This window comes from Ascaphus truei, chromosome 4 (assembly GCF_040206685.1).
Source record: "Ascaphus truei isolate aAscTru1 chromosome 4, aAscTru1.hap1, whole genome shotgun sequence".
In the NCBI taxonomy this organism is placed as follows: domain Eukaryota; kingdom Metazoa; phylum Chordata; class Amphibia; order Anura; family Ascaphidae; genus Ascaphus; species Ascaphus truei.
This window is the reverse complement of record NC_134486.1, coordinates 31,070,460-31,084,354: the sequence shown is the minus strand read 5'-3', so window position 1 is coordinate 31,084,354 and position 13,895 is coordinate 31,070,460. Positions and strand designations below refer to the sequence as shown.

Here is a 13,895-nt window from a genome sequence, read left to right as displayed (position 1 = left end):
AACGTCCAAAAATTCTGCGTACGGAGAAGGTAACTCTCTCAGAGAACTGGATGCGTTACCTAATAGGAATGATGATCGCTTGGTAGACACGGAAGATTTCTCTGACCTTGGCCTCCAGTTAATAGGATTAGAAGAAACCCAATCGATAAGTGGATTATGCTTCTGTAACCAGGGCAAGCCGAGCGTAATCGGTGTTCCTGGGGCGTGAATAACGTCAAAGCCCAGGGTCTCTTTGTGCGAATGAGTAGAAAGGGTGATAGGTCCGGTCTCCAAGGAGATATAAGCCGGAGTGAGAGGCTGATTATCGATCCCAACCAAGGCAACGAGAGAGTTCTTTTTGGAAAGTGGAATCTGATTTTGTTCAGAAAAGGTCTGATCCATGAAGTTTCCTCCTGCGCCGGAATCGATAAATGCTGCCGTGGAGGTGCGGAAAGTCGGCCCTGAAAGGGAGACGGGGATGGTCAGTCTTTTGGGAAATTCCCTTTCAAGAGGGGGACAAGGAGATTTAGCACCCAGCGAGCGCCCCTTCGTACTCACTGGGTTTAGTCGTTTCCCGGAAATGGTGGATTGTTACGTGTACGCTGTTCAGAAGATCCGCAATGATGGCACGACTCTCCAGTAGAGCGAAGTTGAAGTAATGGTGTCCGAGGTTCCTGGACCCCGAGTTGCATCGGCTCTGGAGCCTCCAGCGCCGGCAGCGGAGAGAACACGGGTCTCGGGGTAGCAGAGAACCTGGAAAAGGAAGCACGGAAAGGCGTTGACCGGGAATGCTGACGCTGAGCGCGGCGTACCTGGAGACGCTGATCCATACGATTGGCCAGGGAGATGAGGTCCTCCAGTAGTCCTGGCCTGGGGTGAGAAGCAAGTTCATCCTTCAGGGAATCCGATAGACCTCTCCAGAAGACGGAGACTAAAGCCTCCTGACCCTAATGAGTCTCAGCTGCTATGGTTCTGAATTCCAAGGCGTATTGAGACACAGGCCGACGTCCCTGTGTAAGCTCCAGCAGGGAATCAGAAGCAGCCTCTTGACGTGCAGGGGTGTCGAAGACCTGTTGGAATTCTCGTCTGAAGGCCGCGTAATCTCGGGTAATATCAGGGTGTAATTCCCAGATCGGGGAGGCCCACGCCAATGCGTTACCTGTGAGAAGACTATATACGTAGGCTACCTTTTTCCGGCCAGTGGTATACAACTGCGGAGCCATCTCGAACTGGATCTCACACTGGTTGAGAAAACCACGACAGGCGTGGGGGTCCCCTGCGTAAGGCCTCGGAGCCGGAATCTTCGGAACTGAGGATGAAGTGAAAGTTAAGTCAGACTGCGCCGGTGGCGCAGCCGCAGGTGGTGCCTGTAGAGTACGGTCCTGTACCTGTTGGGAGAGGAGAGTCACTTGATCCGTTAAGGCCTGGATCTGTTGGTACATGGCCGTCATCATAGAGTCCACATCAGTCGGGTCTGCGTCTTGTGGGCTCGACATAATGTTACGCCGGTACTGCCCGCAGACCAGACCCGTCCCTTCTACTGAGGTGAGGAACGTATATGGACACGCACCCGCAGCAAAAGGAGCGTGTCCGGAGTGTGGTGATTTTGGCGCTGCCAGGCCAGGTGACGTTTAGCTAGCAATACTTGCCGGTACCGGTGTAGAAGTGCCGTCGTCGTTGCCGTTTTAGCCAAGGTCAGGGATAGGAGAATTCCGGAAGGTCGTTTGTCCAAGCAAGGGATCGAGAGCCAGAGAAAGACGTCTGCCAAGCCAAGTCGTAACCCGAGTGAATGAGAGAGAATGCCAGAATAGTGATCCTAGTGGAAACTATGTCGAGCAATGACTGAATGACAGGACAGGCAATATAAAGCGTGGCTGACCAATAGGAAGAGGAGGCAGGCCTGGAGGAGTGCATGGAGCTGTCCTGGATAGGCTGTCCAAAGGAGGATACAGGTCAACATCGGTAGAACCGCGTGCATAGTTTGCAGAATGCAAGCTCTGCAATTGCAACGTCTGTGTGGCTTGGCGCGAAAGCCATAGCTGTGCCCCATTTACAATGCCTGGGACTTCTGGATCCACCAGGGGGAGGAGACAAAGACCTAACTGCCACCCTGTCACCACATGGGGTGTAGCCGGATGCAGCTACACACCCAGCAGATGCACGTGGTATCCACCCAGGCAAAAGCTGTGTCTATCGTTGTCTCCACAAAGTCCTCTACCACCAAGGTGGAACAAATCGATATATGTATTCAGGCAAATGTAGTACAATTCTAAGCCAGGACAATTTCTCCAAATCTGGCAAAGAGAAAATCTAATTGAAAGCAATATGTATGTATGTATATCTTTATTTATATAGCGCCATATATGTACATACGATAGTGCTTCACAGCAGTAATACACGTGACATACTGTAATAATATAACACATAATGGGAACAAGAGCTTCAGACATAAAAGTAAAATTAGGAAAAGGAGTCCCTGCCCGAAGAGCTTACAATCTAAGTGGGAAGTGGGAAGAATGTACAGAGAGAGTATGAAGGTGTTCTTGTAAGTACAGGTGTCTGCCTTGTCGTGGCTTACAATGCTTTGGCCAAAGGGTTAAACTAAATGACCCTTTTTCAAGAGAATATACAGTATAAGTATTTTACTGTGTATTTTTGTCATATTGGATGTAGCATTGGGCTTCTCTGTCGTCTTTTGTATACATCTGCAAGGGGCCAAGGTCGATGTATGAGGTTTATAGTATCAGCCACGGACCTACCCATATGCTTTGTTATGGAGGTGTGTTTTAAGATGGGTCTTAATAGTGGATAGTGTTACGCCGGTACTGCCCGCAGACCAGACCCGTCCCTTCTACTGAGGTGAGGAACGTATATGGACACGCACCCACAGCAAAAGGAGCGTGTCCGGAGTGTGGTGATTTTGGCGCTGCCAGGCCAGGTGACGTTTAGCTAGCAATACTTGCCGGTACCGGTGTAGAAGTGCCGTCGTCGTTGCCGTTTTAGCCAAGGTCAGGGATAGGAGAATTCCGGAAGGTCGTTTGTCCAAGCAAGGGATCGAGAGCCAGAGAAAGACGTCTGCCAAGCCAAGTCGTAACCCGAGTGAATGAGAGAGAATGCCAGAATAGTGATCCTAGTGGAAACTATGTCGAGCAATGACTGAATGACAGGACAGGCAATATAAAGCGTGGCTGACCAATAGGAAGAGGAGGCAGGCCTGGAGGAGTGCATGGAGCTGTCCTGGATAGGCTGTCCAAAGGAGGATACAGGTCAACATCGGTAGAACCGCGTGCATAGTTTGCAGAATGCAAGCTCTGCAATTGCAACGTCTGTGTGGCTTGGCGCGAAAGCCATAGCTGTGCCCCATTTACAATGCCTGGGACTTCTGGATCCACCAGGGGGAGGAGACAAAGACCTAACTGCCACCCTGTCACCACATGGGGTGTAGCCGGATGCAGCTACACACCCAGCAGATGCACGTGGTATCCACCCAGGCAAAAGCTGTGTCTATCGTTGTCTCCACAAAGTCCTCTACCACCAAGGTGGAACAAATCGATATATGTATTCAGGCAAATGTAGTACAATTCTAAGCCAGGACAATTTCTCCAAATCTGGCAAAGAGAAAATCTAATTGAAAGCAATATGTATGTATGTATATATATCTTTATTTATATAGCGCCATATATGTACATACGATAGTGCTTCACAGCAGTAATACACGTGACATACTGTAATAATATAACACATAATGGGAACAAGAGCTTCAGACATAAAAGTAAAATTAGGAAAAGGAGTCCCTGCCCGAAGAGCTTACAATCTAAGTGGGAAGTGGGAAGAATGTACAGAGAGAGTATGAAGGTGTTCTTGTAAGTACAGGTGTCTGCCTTGTCGTGGCTTACAATGCTTTGGCCAAAGGGTTAAACTAAATGACCCTTTTTCAAGAGAATATACAGTATAAGTATTTTACTGTGTATTTTTGTCATATTGGATGTAGCATTGGGCTTCTCTGTCGTCTTTTGTATACATCTGCAAGGGGCCAAGGTCGATGTATGAGGTTTATAGTATCAGCCACGGACCTACCCATATGCTTTGTTATGGAGGTGTGTTTTAAGATGGGTCTTAATAGTGGATAGTGTTACGCCGGTACTGCCCGCAGACCAGACCCGTCCCTTCTACTGAGGTGAGGAACGTATATGGACACGCACCCACAGCAAAAGGAGCGTGTCCGGAGTGTGGTGATTTTGGCGCTGCCAGGCCAGGTGACGTTTAGCTAGCAATACTTGTCGGTACCGGTGTAGAAGTGCCATCGTCGTTGCCGTTTTAGCCAAGGTCAGGGATAGGAGAATTCCGGAAGGTCGTTTGTCCAAGCAAGGGATCGAGAGCCAGAGAAAGACGTCCGCCAAGCCAAGTCGTAACCTGAGTGAATGAGAGAGAATGCCAGAATAGTGATCCTAGTGGAAACTATGTCGAGCAATGATTGAATGACAGGACAGGCAATATAAAGCGTGGCTGACCAATAGGAAGAGGAGGCAGGCCTGGAGGAGTGCATGGAGCTGTCCTGGATAGGCTGTCCAAAGGAGGATACAGGTGAGTGGTATTTATGCCTGATTGATCCTTGTGTATGTGTTGGGGGCGGAGCCTCACTGCAGGAGCAGTGAATAAATTAAAAGAGTCCTGCGCGTGCTCTGTAACAGAGACGGGCGCGCGCTCGTAAGCGGTAGCAGCCGCATGAGAGAGGGAAGGTCCCGCAGGAGCGCGAGAACGCAGAGGACGGCGGGGAACCCCCAGAGCCGCCGGAGGTAAGTGACGCCAGCGAGGGGCGCGCGCCACGGCAGCGGGGTTTAATGAAGGTGAGGAGGCACCAGGGCGCGGGTGCCGCGATCCCAGAGTCCTCACAGATAGAGAGGGTGCTAGTCGGATATTGAGCGGAAGGGCATTCCAGAGGTGTGGGGCAGTGAGTGAGAAAGGTTTAAGGTGGGAGAGGGCTTTAGATACAAAAGGAGCAATAGGACTTTTTTCTTTGATACTTGTGGTACGCAGCTTTGCCCCAAATGTACACCACTTTTACCTTGCTACACAGATCTCTAATTTAATTTACTGTTTTTTACAGTCACTACAGTAGTATTAAGCATGAAGTCATGACTGTTGTGTTCTCCCTTACAGAGAGAAGGATGTAGGGCTTACTCCAAAAGATGAATCGCTGATAATAATTTGTGCATTGAAAGAAGCCAATTTGCCTAAGTTTTTGGCTGAAGACGTTCCACTCTTTGAAAACATCATGGTTGATCTGTTTCCAGGAATAATAGTTCCAAAACCGAACACCAAGAGACTAGAGGTTCGTGGAGGGGGGTCGGCGGGGGGGGGGGGGGGGATGGGCGGGGTGTTTAGCTCTGAATTTTTGCCAAGCAAATGCTAATAAGATTGCCTGACTGACTAACTACAGTATTTTACTTGCATTTAATTTCCCTGTACTGTACAGGCTGTTGTACATTGTCTATATTGTTGGTTCCCTCAGAAACAAAATTGAGGTAAAAATAGCCTCACAGGTTGATGCTAATTGAATAACATCAGCTTACTGTAATAATTTTATTTACAAAGATAGTCTGCAGCACTAGTCCAATTGTAGGAGCTTCTGAGTTACTGTGTATGTGGAGCAAAATAACCATTCCATTCTGTATTACTAAGTGGTTTAAGTTGTATAATTGTGCAGTTTTGCACCCAAGTGGTCCAAAACCAGTGTTAAGGTCTCTCTCTGGTCTTTTAACAACTAAGTATAAAAAATGACAGTTATAATATATAGCCTTATTGTATAATTGAATAATGTACAGTAATGTATGTTTTGCTCTTACGCCCCTAAACCCGATTCAGGGCTCTGTGTATTAAGACAATTTGAAACAAAGCTGGTGCTTCCTGTATTAATGTACTTTGTTCCAGAAATTCCCTTAGCTAAGAGGGGGTGGACATGACCAGCGGAGGCCGTATAGCACTCAAGTAGGCAGTTAATGTTGATTAAAGGGGGATGGGCCTTAGGCTACTTAAGGGAGGGGATAACCACCCATCCAAATAAGAATGGAAGAAGAAAATCATTGCTGCAGGGACAGGACAGCAGAAAGGCTTTTGGCAGATCTGAGGATGCATTGGAGGTGCTGCAGGTGGTTTTGGATGTTTAGGATGAGGAAGGATGGTGTCAGATGGGTAAAGGGTCTAAGATACAGCTGGAGGGGTAGGATCTAGAGGCAGGAAATCTAGACCACCTTCAAGATGTGAAATTGACACTGTGAAAGGTGCGGGGCAGGTGTGGATTTACATTTACGACAGGATTTTTGAGATATGTGGCTGGGTTACTGCAGGGGCAGAAGCCAAGTTGTTTTTGGCTGACAGAAGAAAGATGGGGGCCGAGGAGCAGTCAAGGCAAATGTTGTCAAGCTAAAGGTTTGTTGGAGCAGTTGGGAGCAGATACAGGTCATGAAGCTATTGGTAAAGCTGACGGTTACTTCGAGAGGGAGAATTTTGAGGGGAGTCGGGTTAATTTAGTAAATTCAGGTGCAGGGTGTATCAAGTTTAGGCTACACCGGACAGATGGCTGACTAAGATGGGAGGGCATGCGGGTTTTGCCCAGTCAGCTAAAATGCGGGGTGTAGGTGGGCACGAGGGGGAGAACAGGGGGTATGCCAGGTTTTGGGGGAGTATGTATGATGCTTATACATGTGTGGCAAGTCCTTTAAGTATGTATTTGTCTGTTGCGGTGAAGGAAAATATATGGAAGGGAGAGTATATTGATCTGGTTACTTTAAGGCCAGGGTATAAGGAAGAGAGTAATATTGAGGGGAAGGATCACAGGAAAGAAGGACTTTGGGTAAGAGAGTTTCCAAAGTCGTTTGGGGATTGTTTGGAGGCATTTGTGATTTTGGCAGGCATGATTGGGGAGAGATATCCCCTGCATTGTTCACATTTGTTTAAGTATTTCAACACGATTTGGTCAGCATATAAGACAGTGGCAGGTGTGGTTTGGTAGAAGTATGACGAGGGTTTTTATCAGACGTTAGCAATACATAGGCATATGACATGGGATTGTTAGTACATGGATTTATGGATGTCTTTGCTAGTGAAGCAAATGGTTATGCCCTTTAAAGGGGGGGGGTCAGGCGGCGTCAGCCTGCACTCGAGGGAGTTGACGGAGGTCCGGAAGGGTGTGTATCGGGCATTTAATGAGGGATGATGTGATTAGGAGCTGGGGTGTAAATTTAGGAACAAGTGTGGGGTGTGTGGTGGAGGACATATGGCAGCAAGATGTTTTTTGAGGGGTAGAGGAATGGGTGGAAGAGGTTACGGTAGGGATTTTGGTCAGAAAGGGAAAGACACCGGTGGTTTTAGACAAAATGGAATAATGGCTAGACCATTACCCCAATAAGGGGACAGAGGTTTTCCTCAGAAAAGGCTTCGAAGAGGGTTTCTGAATCCCCTTTTTGGAGGAGGAAGGCCCAGGAGTGTAGGAGGAATTTTGCATCAGTTTATGAGCACGTAGAGGTGGCTAAACTGGAATTAAAGGTTTTACCGCTTCCGGTGGCACCTGAGAAAAAGTTGGTGCATTTCGATTGATTCATCACTTGTCCTTTCCCAAAGAGGATTTGGTAAAATCGGCAAAACGTGTTGCTCTTAATCGTGAGGAGGAATGTCCCAGAGAGGCTTCCGTAGTCCTGCCCCAGCACCCAGTTTTGAACTGCGCAGTTTGTTCCCACTGGACGCAGGGCGGGAGCTCTGTTACTGCGAGGGTGCAGGCGGTCAGCAGTGCAGCTGCTCTGGACATTTTACATATGTGAGTGTACATTGGTTGCTATTGTATTAATAAATGTTTATGCCTATCTGAAATACGCTCCATTTATCCCCTTGATCATTCGGGGGAGCTGTGAGGAGGTGCCCAGTGGGACAGTGCAGTCCATGAGATTATCTTGAAGTGTTCTGTGCTTAGGAACAGAAGACTTCTCTTCTTAGAAATTCTCACAGAACTTTCTATTGGCCTGTACTGTACTTACACATGGCCGTGTAAGTAATACTTTTTATATATTTTATATTCAATCCTCCACTCCACTCTGACAGGTCATATTGTGCCCGAGGTGTGATTTTATTTACCAAGCGTGTTATTTGCCGTTGATTTGTCCCTTTGCTCCCCCTTTTTCTGCTTTTACTTTTTTGGTATCGTTATAATGCCATATACATATTATAAAGGAGAAATACTGAAACAGCTCAATGTCACTGCCCATTACAAAATCCTTCCAGGAGACCGTACTGCCGCATTTAAGAGAGAAATAGACTCTATTATCAAATTAGGCATTGACAACAGGTGGAGATACAGGGAGATTCCTTACACAAGAATTCCCCATTGTGCCTGTTATTTACATATTACCTAAAATTCATAAATCCACCTCATCTCCACCCCATTATATTTACAAGGGGCTCACTGTGCCATCCAAGTTCGCAGTATGTAGATTTCTGCCTATAACCTATTGTGACAAAAATGAAGTCTTACATTAAAGACACCAACAAGGGATGGATGCCATCAGGAGTCATTTGAGTAACAACGCCCATTATCCAGGCCCATCGCCTGAATTTTTACTCTTGCTCACTGATATTATCCTACATAAAAATTTCTTTAAATTCGAAAATAAATTGTACTTACAGATAATGGGTACAGCCATGGGATCCAACATGGCCCCTTTTTATGCAAATCTTTTTATGGGCAGTTACGAGCAGACCCACATTCTCAATGACACGCCATTCACGGGACATATCATCACATACTTTAAGTATATAGATGATATTTTCCTTATCTGTGGAGGAAGTAGTAGAAAGAGGGCAGCACACTGCCAAAAAAAGCAGGAGGACGCCCACAAGTTAAAAAGAAAAACTTTTATTCCATGATGGGATCAAACATAGCCCCTAGGCAGGCCCAAAAGCACCACACCAACGCGTTTCGGGCAGTGTACCCTTTCTCAAGGTATATATATATATATCTATATATATATATAGATATATATATATATGTAGATGTATAATGTGGTACATATTCATATGGGGAAAATAAATAAAGGAAGAAAAAAAAGAAAATGTAAATTTGGGGGTTTAATTGTAGTTTGGTCTGAGATGGTGCAAAGGTTGCGTTAGAGGGGAGCTAGGAGTGTGTAAGGTATTGAGAGATGTAGGAGAAAGTTGAATAGGTCTATGAAAAATGTGTGGTTAGTATGGGTGGGTTTTCAGTTGGACACAGGGAGTTAGAATGGGAGGTTACTGGGTTATCTGGGAAGAATGGGGTTAGATATTGGGTTATATTTTTCTAATTGGGTTTGGCAGGAGCTATGGAAATGGCAATTATATTTTTGTGGGGTGAGTCTAAGCCAGTTTATGGAATCCATGGGTGGCCCTGGATTATATTATTGGGGCATGCCTTACCAAGGGCAGCAGGCATGCATGACCGTAGGTTTTGTGTGGACATCTGACTAGGTGGGTGGCCAATGTAATATGGAGTGAGTCATGATAGGAGGGATCATGAAGCTATTTGGTGAGAATGGGTGAACCTTCCTGTATGTATATTTAATAAAGCTGTGGCCATGTTTATCCCATCTTTTGTGTCATAGTGGTTTTTATGAGGGCGTATAAGGGCTCTGCTGGTCAAGTTTTCTCCCATGTGCACTAGTTTTCTATTTAGAGATTGTCAGTACCAATTGCACATATAACTGGATGTATCGAGCCTTGTGCCTGTGTTGCATCTTCCTTTTCTTGCACTAAAAATATCAGCAAAGTCTACTCTAAGGTGACCTCCATGCTTAAGAATGTGCTTTGGATGAAAACATCTTGACTGCCCCAAAACAAACTTTTCTTTTCTTTCTTTGATAGTCATGATAATATCATGAGATATTAAGTATTTTAATCAATCTGGTGCTTCAGGGGTAAAAGTGGTTACCATTTGTCTTAAATATACAATATATTGGGTTTATGGAGATGAAGACCCTTCCTGGGCCTATGCAGATCTACAAGGAGGTCTTTAGTTGAGGGGTATCACTGATGGCCCACTCAAAGTGGAATATGTGTCGTATGGGTTTGGTAGAATCTAGAGATAAGGGCATTTGTTTGTCCTGAGATGGGATTACATTACAGTATATCTCTCCTGGCATGTTTATAAACAAGCCACATTCAATGAAAACTGTGACAGTCTTGGGTGATCACTTGTGCATCACAGAGAGGGGTGACACACAAGTCACCACTTAGTTGGAGGACTTTATAAAAAAAAAATGAAGATATCAGGTGATAACCTCTATTCTAAATTATAATGTTTAGATCTTTGTCATTGCTCACCGTGACGAATGCAATAAAGCCAGACCCTTCAATTCTAGGAGGTGGGCAGGGACATATCCATTTGTCACTCAAATTTATGAGCCCGCTAGTCAAAATTAGGCTTTCTAAATTAGTCAAATTTGCCTGGACCTATTGATATGACTCGCGTCTGTCTATGTATTAGAGAAATGAAATTATGAGTGTGTTTATATATTGAGTCAAGATTTTAAACGTATTTTTAGGAGAGTTTTTTTCCTTAAACCATAAATGTCAACCCAGTAGCTGATTTATTACAGGGGTGGGCTTCAATGGGGAAAAAAATTGTACACAAGTCTTAGCAAGGTAATATGAAAACGAGAATTCAACTAGAGATGCGTTTTGGGATCAAACACATGAGTTTCAGCTTCTACACCAGTGACCTCTCTGGGAAAGATCTGACATATGGTAACGTACTGTTTAAGGATTTATGTTTTATCATTTTTATTTTAAGAAACTGTTCTGCATTTATTGTAACTGTATGTTCTTGTAATCCTTTTCTTTAATCAAAGCACTGTATTTACATATCTATTAAAACATTTAATAAGTATTGCTTTGGGCTCTGAATTAACTGTTGCACACTCCATAGAGAGTAATCTACACTTTCGGACACATTTTGCTACAACAGATTTTTGTGTGTTAAGTGCATAGTTTTTTCTATAATAAACAGGGACCTGAGACCCAGGCAAATATATATTAATGACATATTTTCCCACCGACGGATTGCTGCATCCGCAGATTGGATTCTACAAATCCGTTAATGGATTGCATGCAATGCCAGATTTTGATGAATCTGTGCAGATTAAAACCGACCAAATCCGGCCGCGGAATTTTACACCGCGAAACAGATTGTGGGGGCGAAATGCAAGTAAATCTGGCTGGTGCGGATTCACCCATCTCTACTGGTGATGGCTGAATGTTTGAAAAAGTAATCAGTATAATAATAATTAAATAATGAAAACATTTCTGACACAAATTATTGTTATGGTTATGACTGAATGGGTTAAATGTTATGGTTATGACTGAATGGGTTAAATGTTTACCAAGCCAACCTGCTATTTGAGAAATGAATATTGGCCCATATTTACTAAGTGGGGCTATTCAACAAGACATTTTTCGCAGTTGGATGATACTTTATGGCTCAAGCTTCAAACCAATGATTGTGCTGTTACATTTGTGCATTAAACAACATATGTATTATTAAATTGCAGCACAAAAGAGCGTATTAACAATTACATGATAATGTATGTATCCAACTTACCTCACCTGCTTAAAAATAATGCAGTGGAAATTTCAGGGATTTGTTGTTACAGAAAAAATAAGGCTAACAGAAATTGCCAGCAGATGAATTAAGAAGATTACGGCCAACATAGTGAGCACATTTTCCTGCCCGCTGTGAAACGTTTGACCCAATTATAACCCGGATTATATTTCACATTTAGGGTAACCTTGTATATCACTCAGGCAGTTTTGGTCTGGTTCATTGTGTGGGTCTTCAGTCTACCACATCTGTTGGGAGACTATTCTAGAAGACCTGGGTCTTCTCGACTAGATGATACACCGTATACGTTATTTCCTATGTAGCATAACATATGTACATATGTTATCATAAACTTTACACTTTGTCCTTTTTAGAAAGCATTGATTTGCATTTTTTGTAAAAACCGTCCCAGTCTTTTAAAATTTTGAAAACTATGTGGTTGCTTCCATTGCCTGAAAATATCTCCTAATATACAAAAGAAAGAGAATCCTCTCATTTATCTTATATATGCACCTGTTGTACGTCTTTATTCTACCTGTGGGGAAACTGAATGCATTTAAAAAACTGATTTTACAGCACTATGAAGCGTAAGTTTGTTTACGTAGCTTGCAGTTTTTTCCCTCTAATTGGTTCTGCTGCCTCATTAACAGACTTTAAGGTGAACTTGGAATTACAAGCATAAGCATTTATTTAAAGTAATATTCTGTTTAAGTTATACAGTGCTGAATGTTACGTTTTTCTCTTAGAAAGCAATAACCAGAGCTACAGAGGAGCTGGGATTGCAGCCCTGGGAGACTCAGGTGGACAAAGTCATACAGTTTCATAATCAGGTTCTGGTGAGTGCATACGATCAAACAACTGGGACTACTGTAGTTACATAGTTACTAGCTGTGTGATGTGCATTGCATAATGAATAGTTTTCCTTGGGTTGCTAAGCAGAAGTCGGGCCATTTATAGGGTATATGTACTTTGAATCTACTTATTACAGATAAAGCAGATGTTACTGCACCCGCGAGTTAAATAGTGTGTTATGGCCGCCCCCTTTTTGTGCGTGGCTGATTTAAGACAATGGGCGCTTTTCCCGCTGTCTCATTGTGTCTGTCCTGCATAAATACGACATCGAGTGCAATAACATCTGCTACATCTGTGTGTTAAATACCAGATAGGAAGATTTTCTTCAACACATCTGTAATATTGAATATATACTTGCATAGTTTGTTTCTTGCAGGTTGGTTTTCCCCACAAATGAATATTATTGTAACCAGTCTGGTATTTTAATCCCTGGATTGCCAGTTACATTGAGGGTATAATTTATTCCTATTCTGTATGATCCATTTTTCTAAACACATGACTTATCTATTGAATGTTCATCCTGTTTTCATACTTCATAGTTAAAGCCTCCCAAACGGTCAGAAAACATAATTATTTGGGAATATCACTAGGACCATTGGAGTGTCAGCTCTTGTGCCATTCCTGAAACATCATAAGACCAAACAAAGGGTTATAATGGCTACCAGTCTGAACTGGAACTTGAGCCCTGATCAGTAATAGCCACAGCTGTGTCTCCTCAGTCATGTACAATCCACTAATGACTGATATTGAACGGTCCAATATTCCATGGTCATTGGGATTTCCAAATTGTTTTAAAGACTTTCCGGCCAAAATGTGAAAAGATGGTAAACCCCATCTAATAATACATTTCATACATTTCTAAATTAACATTTCAGGTGTGGCAGAAGGTGTTAGGTGGCTGAGAGTTCTAGCTTTTTCAAGATGTCCTGCTGTCTGATAAAGGAGATAATAATAATTCATGGAAATGCTGATGTCCAAGGTTGAGCATAGTAATCTACTCTATAATCACAGTATAAGTAGAACAAAAAAGCACAGGCGCACTGCCAGGGAGTCAGGTGGTGTAAAAAATAGAATCCATTTAATTCAGAACATATCTGATGACAAACATAACCCCAGGGGGGGCAACAAACAACCTCCTACGCGTTTCGGACGGGTAATAAAAAGGGCATCCTATATACCCCCAATAAATGAGGCTAAATCAAATCAGCTGGTAAAATTCCTTCAAAAATCCCCAATGCGCATGCGCGTGACATCGCGGAGGGCGCCGCCGTCGCAAATGAAAGCAAACATTTCTTGGCGCGCCCCCCCCATGCTCAGTTGTCACGCGCATGCGCACCCACGAGAGGAGTACCTGACAGACCAATTCCAAAGCCCGGCTGCACAGCAAAACTAAAAACTCTGCCACAACCCTACCGCGCATGCGCGTGACGTCACGCGAGGC

The 13,895-nt window shown here is 44.0% G+C and overlaps 1 protein-coding gene across 3 annotated transcripts in view; it reads left to right on the top strand.

Moving 5' to 3' along the window:
• DNAH14 (dynein axonemal heavy chain 14) overlaps window positions 1-13,895 on the top strand; it is a 368,675-nt gene that overhangs the window by 159,798 nt on the left and 194,982 nt on the right. For all 3 annotated transcript variants that reach the window (XM_075595506.1, XM_075595507.1, XM_075595505.1), the window contains exons 36-37: window positions 5,140-5,311; window positions 12,349-12,438. In XM_075595506.1, coding sequence (XP_075451621.1) covers window positions 5,140-5,311; window positions 12,349-12,438 — 262 coding nt within the window. The remainder of the gene's footprint in view (window positions 1-5,139; window positions 5,312-12,348; window positions 12,439-13,895) is intronic.